This window comes from Callorhinus ursinus, unplaced genomic scaffold (assembly GCF_003265705.2).
Source record: "Callorhinus ursinus isolate GAN/ISIS: 27379988/994484 unplaced genomic scaffold, GSC_fseal_2.0 scaffold28, whole genome shotgun sequence".
In the NCBI taxonomy this organism is placed as follows: domain Eukaryota; kingdom Metazoa; phylum Chordata; class Mammalia; order Carnivora; family Otariidae; genus Callorhinus; species Callorhinus ursinus.
Window position 1 is genome coordinate 15013280 of NW_027397090.1, and position 8405 is coordinate 15021684.

Sequence of the window (8405 nt, forward strand, 5' to 3'; positions counted from 1 at the left end):
CGCCACCAAGCCCGGGTCACCAGACTGTCCCTGCCTCCCCCTGTGCTGCAGGGCCACCTCTCCTCTCTTGCTTTTTCACGCTAGTTTGTGAGGTACGTTTGTATTTGTGTCTTAGCACAGTGGGTGACTACGATCATTCCCTCCCCTTGTCACAGGAGGGGACACCCAGCTGAAATTCAGTGAGCTGCTCCAAGTCACATCGATGGAGGGGTGCCTCTTACCTCCCAGGATCACACGTTCGGATTCAAAAGTAGCTGTTGCTTTTACTCCGGCCGAGTCCAGAAGTGCTGGCTCCTCCACACGCTGCATTATTTGCTTTCGGCAATGCATTGATTCCATAAACATTTACTCACGTTTACTGCACGCCAGCTCCTCTGAGGAGCCCCAGGAACGCAGTGTTGAACAAGACAAAAATGTCTGTTCCTTGAAATTTAAAGTTCAGTGGTGGAGGCAGACCATCGCAAGGAAACAAATAAATGAACAAGATAATTTGAGGTCGTGCTATAAACAGAATAAAATAGCATGTGTCAAAGTGTGGAGGGAGGCTGTTTTAGATCAGGTGGTCAGTGCTTGACTAACCTATTACTTTGAAGAAACGGCATTTGCCATGAGTATTGAATTAGGAGACAGAGGGAGAGGGGCACAGTCTAGGGGGAAGCCTTGAAACTGAATGGTCAAATGTCCCAGGAAGAGAAACACAACACAGACATTTTTTAAAATTTATTATTATTATTATTATTATTTTTTAGTAATCTCTACACCCAACATGGGGCTTGAACTCACGACCCTGAGATCAAGAATCACATGCTCTTTTGACTGAGGCAGCCGGCCGCCCCAGGACAGACATCTGAGTGCGTATTTCATCTGTAAAATGGGCATGGAAGATTAGTATGGGTTGTAAATATAATATGTATAAAGTACAATGCCAGCTACAGGGTAGTATCTGAGCTGGGTGACTGGATGGGGGGATTTAATGGGTAGAAGGTGGTTTACTTATTTAATAGTTTAATAGCTTGGGGTCACCTGGGTGGCTCAGTCGGTTGAGCATCTGCCTTGGGCTCAGGTCATGATCTCAGGGTCCTGGGATCGAGTCCCAGGTTGGGCTCCCTATTCGGCAGGGAGTCTGCTCTCTGCCCTCTTGTGCTTACTTGTGTGCTCTCTCTCTCTCAAATAAGTCAGTATCTATTAAAAAAAAAAAAAAGAAAAATTTAATGGCTTATAATATGATTAAGAAAGAGTGAAAACAAATGAATTAAACATTCAGTTCCTGTGGTTAGAAAAAGGACATGAAAATAACCCAAGGAAATCAAAGGAAGGGATTATGTAAAGAAAAAGAACATACGTGAAAGGACTGGAAAATTTACAAAACAGAACTAACAAAAGACGGGAAAAGTCTGGGCAGGTACAAGTTGTGAAACACTAGGAAACCTGAAAGTGTAGAGCAAAGGCGTCTATTCCCCAAAGCTGGGGACATGTGAGCTTTTAGCTGCAAAAGAGCCCTAAAAGAAAATCCTGGGGGAATTTGCCTTAGAAAAAAAAAAGCATTTAGACAAAAGAGCTGAGGAATCATCCTGTCATTGGGGAGGAAAAGCTGAGTGTTGTGGTCACATCAACAGGCCCCGCAAAGCTGCCAACTAACTGCAGCTTTGCTAAAGTTTGTTGATTACAAATGAGTAAGTAACTGCCACACTATGGGAATCTCCTGGCAGCTGGACCTGGCACAGTCATTTCGCCATACATAGGCATCTGGGGGACCAGTTCCCTTGCTCCAGTGGCAAAGATACGGAGCTCATTATTGCTACATCAGAAGCTGTAAGTCGAGAAGAGATTTAAGAAGGGCTTGTATGATGGGGTGCCCGGGTGGCTCAGTCGTTAAGCGTCTGCCTTCGGCTCGGGTCATGATCCCGGGGTCCTGGGATCGAGCCCCACATCAGGCTCCCTGCTCGGCGGGAAGCCTGCTTCTCCCTCTCCCACTCCCCCTGCTCGTGTTCCCTCTCTCGCTGTGTCTCTCTGTCAAATAAATAAATAAAATAAAAAGAAGAAGAAGAAGAAGAAGAAGAAGGGCTTGTATGCTGGGGCTTGCCCTCTAGGAATCCTGCTGAAGCCAGGGCCTGAAGAAGCCCTAGATAGACCAGTGTGGAGAGAGACTGCCTGGCCCTGTCACTCCAGCTGGTCCAGCCGAGCTGCTCCCTGTGGTCGCATGAGTGAACCCAGGGGTAGGTGGATTCGAGAGTGGACAGAAATTTTTCCCCTCAGCTACGAGAACAGATTTGTCATTAAGTGAGCTTGGGAAGACTGTAAGGGAAACTGGTCTGAGGGGAGAATATCAGAATTGCTTTGGGATAAGTTAAATTGGAGATGCCTTTCTAGTACTTACATAGCTTTGTTTCTTTAAAAAAGAAAATAAAAATAAATTTTTATTTCTCTAAAAAATCCAGTGGGAGTTGATAAGGAAGCGGTTAGAGGTACACATTTTGAGGGCGTCGTGCAGGCCCAGGCTGGAGATATAGAATTTGGAAGTCCTCAGTTAAATTCTCCAGATAGTATGAACTTACTAAGGGAGTGAGTTTAGATGAGAGAAGAGGTCTGAAATCCGAGTTCTGGGGCGCCCCACCATTTGGAGGCTGAGGAGGAAACACTGAAGGAGCTTGAGGAGAAGAGGGGTCAGCCAAATGTGTTTCACAGAGACAGTGCTTACAGTAGTCCAATTCCGCTGATACTCAGTTGCTGGTTAGACTGAGAACGGACTGAAAATGATTTCTAATTGTACAAAAACAAAACCCCTATGAAATAGAGTATTTTTTTAATTTACAGTGTATAGCTGAAAAAATCTGGAAATGGTTTTGTTCCAAATCCCTTAGCTATTCAGCACCAGAATTAGTGATTTCCAGAAGTGCTAGATGAAGCTTACAAAATGCTTTCTCTGCGAGGAAACGCCTGGGAGTAGAATTCAAATTACCCAGAACAAGGACATGGGGGTGGGGGAGAAAGAGAAGGCCCCCACTAAAGTGGGGGTACAGACCGGAGGAGTCACAAGTCAGAAAACACAAGGCCGTATTTTTTTTAACACTTGGCAAAAGCAACAAAGAAGGAGCCTTAGAGTTAAGACAATTTTATTATAATGCTCAGTTGGAAGATTAAATAACCAAGAATATTTGGGAAAGCCCTGAGAAGGAAGAAAATGAAGAGAGGCTAGCCCTACCAGTTAGTAAAACATCATAAGGCCTGGATAATAAGATTAAGGTATTGGGACCTGAATGCATAGATCAATAAAATAAAGTAGAAAAATCCAGAAACAGGGGCGCCTGGGTGGCTCAGTCGGTTAAGCATCTGCCTTCGGCTCAGGTCATGATCCCAGGGTCCTGGGATCAAGCCCCACCTCGGGCTCCCTGCTCAGCGGGGAGCCTGCTTCTCCCTCTCTCTCTGCCTGCCGCTCTGCCTACTTGTGTTCTCTCTCTCTGTCAAATACATAAATAAAATCTTAAAAAAAAAGGAAAATCCAAAAACAATTGCATCTGGAAATTTAATATGTGATAAGGGTGGCATCTCAAATCAATGGAGGAAAAAGGCGCTCTTCATAAATAGTATGGGGGTAAGTGGATAGCCAGACAATTATATCTGTTTTTCCACACAAGATGAATTCCAAATGGGTCAAAGATTTAAAAAATTTTTTTAAAGAAATAAATCTACGTGAGTACTAGAAGGAAATGAGAGTGGATTCTTCAGTAATGGAGGAATTGGAGAAACTCCGAAACTCAAAATTCAGGAGCAATTAAGGAAAAGACTGAAATTTGCATTATCCAAAACAACAGCAACAATAAAATTTTTTGCACAGCAAAAAACATCATAAGCAAAACAAAAAGACAAGTTAAAAACTGGGAAAAAATATTTCCAACTTACAGAAGATTCATGTCCAATGGTTGTGTCCTGGAGGGCAAGGAGGACTTCCTGATTCATAGGATTTGCCAATTACCATGGTGTAAATATTCCCACCATAACGGATTTTAAATTCCCAAAATGCACTCAACCGTACTGATATGGCATCAACTGGGTCATAGAATTCCTGACGATTTAACAATCAGCACTTGTAAGCTGCCACTAGCCACCTCCAGCCCATCACTCTAAATATCCCTAATATATGAAGGGCTTAAAAAGTTGGAGAAGAAAAGGAAAACCATCCCCTTCTGGGAAACAGGCAAGAGATATAAACACACATTCACAAAAAAAAATAAATGAAAATATAGGACCTTTAAATATATGAAAAAATGTATAATCATACTTGTAACAAAAGAAATGCAAATTAAAACTACAGTGAGATACTATTTCTCAACTATCAGATTGGCAAAAATCTAAAAGGTTGACAGCAAAATGTGTTGACAAAGTAGTCAGGAAACTAACACTTTTATTTTTTGCTGGTGGAAATGCAAAACTGGGTACAATCCAAGGGGAGAGAAATTTGGCAATATCTAGCAAAATTGCATATACATTTACCTGTCCATCCAGAAATCCCACTTCTAGGAATCAAGCAAAAAAATACACTGACAAAAATACAAAAAGACAAATACATAAGGTTACTCAAGGTAACCAATGTTACTATTTTGTAATACCAAGAGCCTGGAAACAACCCAATGTCCATCCATAACAGAATGATTTCATAAACTAGGACCCATTCACATACTGGAATACTACACAGCTCTAAAAACAAATAAATATCTCTATACACTGTGTATATCAGCTATGACATGATCTCCAGTGAAAAAAAGCAAGGTGGCAAAACTGAAGGTAATATATTACCATTTAACTGGAGGGGCAAGAGGAGATGAATATGCCTTATATTTTTTAAAGAATAGATCAGGGGTGCCTGGCTGGCTCAGTCAGTACCACAACTCTTGGTCTCAGGGTCATGAGTTCGAATCCTACCTTGGTCATTGAGATTACTTTAAAAAAAAAAAAAAGGAAATAGAAAGATAAAAACAAAGTTAAAAGAGCAATTGAAGGGACACCTGGATGGCTCAGTGGATTAAGCGTCTGCTTTCAGCTCTGGTCATGATCCCAGGGTCCTGGGATTGCGTCCCACATTGAGCTCCTTGCTCAGCGGGGAGCCTGCTTCTCCCTCTGCCCCTCCCGCCTGCTCATGCGCGTGCACACGCTCTCTCTCTCTCACAAATAAATTAAAAAAAAAAAAAAGCCACACCCTAGGGGCGCCCGGTGGCTCAGTTGGTTAAACATCTGACTCTTGATCTCACCTCAGATCTTGAAGTCAGCTTAGGTCTTTTTCTCTTTCTTTCTTCTATTTTTTTTTTTAAGATTTATTTATTTCAGAGAGAATGAGAGAGCACAAGCAGGAAGGACAGAGGGAGAGGGAGAGAGAATCTCAAGCCAACTCCGCCCTGAGCACGGAGCCCCACTCCAGGCTCCAACCAATGACCCTCAGATCATCACCTGTCAGCTCAGGTCTTGATTTCAGGGTTGTGAGTTCAAGCCCTATGTTGGGCTCCATGCTAGGCATGGAGCCTACTTAAAAAAACAAAACAAAACACCCATTACCTCTGGGGGAGGAGGGAATGGGGCAGAGAGACAGAGAAGGAGATCAGACCTCTCTCTCTTTTTTTTTTAAGAGTTTATTTATTTGAGAGAGAGCAAGCGCACGAGCCGGGGGAGGGGCAGAGGGAGAAGCAGATTCCTGGCTGAGCAGGGAACCCGATGTGGGGCTCCATCTCACAAGCCCAAGATCACCCCCCTGAGCCAAAATCAAGAGTTGGATGCTGAACCAACTGAGCGACCCAGGCACCCCAAGACATAATTTTTAAAAATGTTTTCAGAAGCAAGCCCTAAAAGTCAAAGGCAAAACAAAACAAATGAACTTGGTTGTGTAATGACCTTGTTCTGTCTATTTTTATAAATCACTGCTGCTCTTCGCATAGCTTGCAGAAATATGAGTAGCCTCCTTTGGTATTGAGGTAACCCATATTCTGAAGTTTTCTCTCGGGATTTTCCATACTATCTCATACACCTAACTTTGGCATTCCTTCCAGGTGACAAATACCATAACCTTGGCCAAGTTCCTTGCCTATGTTCTCGCCTGAGGCATCACCTGTCCTTTGAGACAAAACTAGTCCCATCATAGCACTGACTCCTTTCAGAAATGAGATACTGTGTTATTCTCCCAATAATGCCCCTTCATGTCCAAAGCTGTGGTCCATCCAGGGCATGTCTGTCCCAGGACCGAGGGATAAGGTAATCATACACCTTTGAGGGTAATCCTCCGCCTTGAAATTCGCGAGTTTCTTGGATCCCAGGATTTAGAGTTGCAGGCAGTTAAATTGACTCTCACAAGCTGAAGGACCTTGAACGAAATAATTAACTTCTCTTAGCTTCAGTAGCCTCATTCATGAAACAGCAGGGAGGATAACACCAATCTTATGGGGTCATTGTGAGATTTAAATAAGGTAATGCATGTAAAATGTCAGGCGTATACTCCGTGCTCCTTCCCTCCCTCCTCTTCTCTTATTTCCCACCTTCTTTTCATTCAGTCTTCTTTCCACCTCCGTCCTTCATTAAACAAAATGAATTAGATTAGGAAACTTTTTTAAAAAAGATTTTATTTATTTATTTGACAGAGAGAGACACAGCGAGAGAGGGAACACAAGCAGGGGGAGCAGGAGAGGGAGAAGCAGGCTTCCCGCGGAGCAGGGAGCCTGATACGGGGCTCCATCCCAGGACCCTGGCAGATGCTTAACAACTGAGCCACCCAGGCGCCCCTAGATTAGGAAACTTAAGGATCTTTTCAAACCCTGCGATCCTTAGAAACATTGATGGAGTACAATGCCATTTAGATGGGGGCCTGGCTGCTAAAGATTAGAAATTCAAAGATGGGCATCGTAGGAATGTGGGTTTAGAGGCCAATATCGATTTTAACTGAAGAGGAGTTTAGGATCTAAGAAAACACAGGGGAAAGGGCTCCTTGGTGGAACTATTTTAGGGTCTCAGTAATATTAGAAATTCTGATGATTTGTGCAAAGGAGGAGAGGAAATAGGGAAGCAAGTGAAGGAGGTAGGGAAAAAGAAAAATTGAAAAGTAAGGGGGTGGGGCGCCTGGGTGGCTCAGTCGTTAAGTGTCTGCCTTCGGCTCAGTTCATGGTCCCAGGGTCCTGGGATCGAGCCCCATGTTGAGCTCCCTGCTTGGCGGGAAGCTTGCTTCTCCCTCTCCCATTCCCCTGCTTGTGTTCCCTCTCTCTCTCTGTGAAATAAATAAATAAAATCTTTTTAAAATAAAATAAAAAGTAAGGAAGAGGTTAAAATGAAGTCAGATCACAGCAGGTGTTGGTGAAGATGTGGAGAAACGGGAATTCTTATGCACTGCTGGTGGAAGTATAAAATGATGCAGTAATTTCAGAAAACAATCTGGCAATTTCTCAAACATCCAGTTACCATATGACCCAGTTCCACTCCTGGGTATGTAATCAAGGGAACTGAAAGCTTATGTCTATGCAAAAACTTGTACATGAGTGTTTATAGCAACATTGTTCAAAATAGCCAGAAGGTAGAAACAACTCAAACCTCCTTCATCAGATGAATGGATAAATAAAATGAAGTATATTCATACAATGGAATTCATTTTCCCAAAGACCTACAGATGGCCAACAGGTAGGTACATGAAAAGACGCTCAACAGCATTAATCATCAGGGGAATGCAAATCAAAACCACAATGAGATATCATCTCGCACCTGTCAGAATGGCTATAAGATGCTGGCGAAAGACCAGAAATAACAAACATTGGCAAGGAGGTGTAGAAAAGAGAACCCTTGTGCCCCATTGGTGGGAATGTCAATGCAGCCACTATGAAAAACACTGTGCACTATGGAGGTTTCTCACAATATTAAAACTAGAACTACCATATGATCTAGGAGCTCCACATCTGGGTTTTTGTCAGAAGAAAACAAAAACACTAAATTTGAAAAGTTATACACTCATATTCATTGCAGTATTAGTTACAGTAGCCAGGATGTGGAAACAACCTAAGCATCCACAGATGGATGAATGGATAAAGAAATTGTGGTATATGCAATGGAATGTTATTCAGCCATAAAAAGAATGAATTCTTGTCATTTGCTACAGCACAGATGGACCTTGAGGGCGTTATGCTAAGTGAAATCAAATACTGTATGATCTCTCTTCTATGTGGAATTTCAAACAGCAGCAACGACAAAAAGCCAGGCTCATGGATACTGAGAACAGATTGGTGGTGGTTGCCAGAGGCAGGCGTGGAGAGTGGGAGAAATGAGAGGAAAGGGGTCAAAAGATGAAGAAGAAGAAGAGGGAGGGGGAGGAGGAGGAGGAGGAGGAGGAGGAGGAGGAGAAGAAGAAGAAGAAGAAGAAGAAGAAGAAGAAGAAGAAGAAGAAG

General features: G+C 42.9%; 1 protein-coding gene and 1 long non-coding RNA gene across 2 annotated transcripts in view; one reads left to right on the forward strand and one right to left on the reverse strand.

The window, feature by feature from the left end:
* The window catches only part of AK3 (adenylate kinase 3), a 40445-nt gene extending 40101 nt beyond the window's left edge, over window positions 1-344 (reverse strand). Inside the window, exon 1 of the mRNA XM_073878150.1 lies at window positions 222-344. Within this exon, the coding sequence (XP_073734251.1) occupies window positions 222-339 (118 nt within the window). The 5' untranslated portion in view covers window positions 340-344. The remainder of the gene's footprint in view (window positions 1-221) is intronic.
* A 412-nt stretch (window positions 345-756) lies between these two features.
* LOC141370201 (uncharacterized) overlaps window positions 757-8405 on the forward strand; it is a 19750-nt gene continuing 12101 nt past the window's right edge. The window contains exon 1 of the long non-coding RNA XR_012374056.1: window positions 757-851. This is a non-coding gene — a long non-coding RNA (uncharacterized lncRNA). The remainder of the gene's footprint in view (window positions 852-8405) is intronic.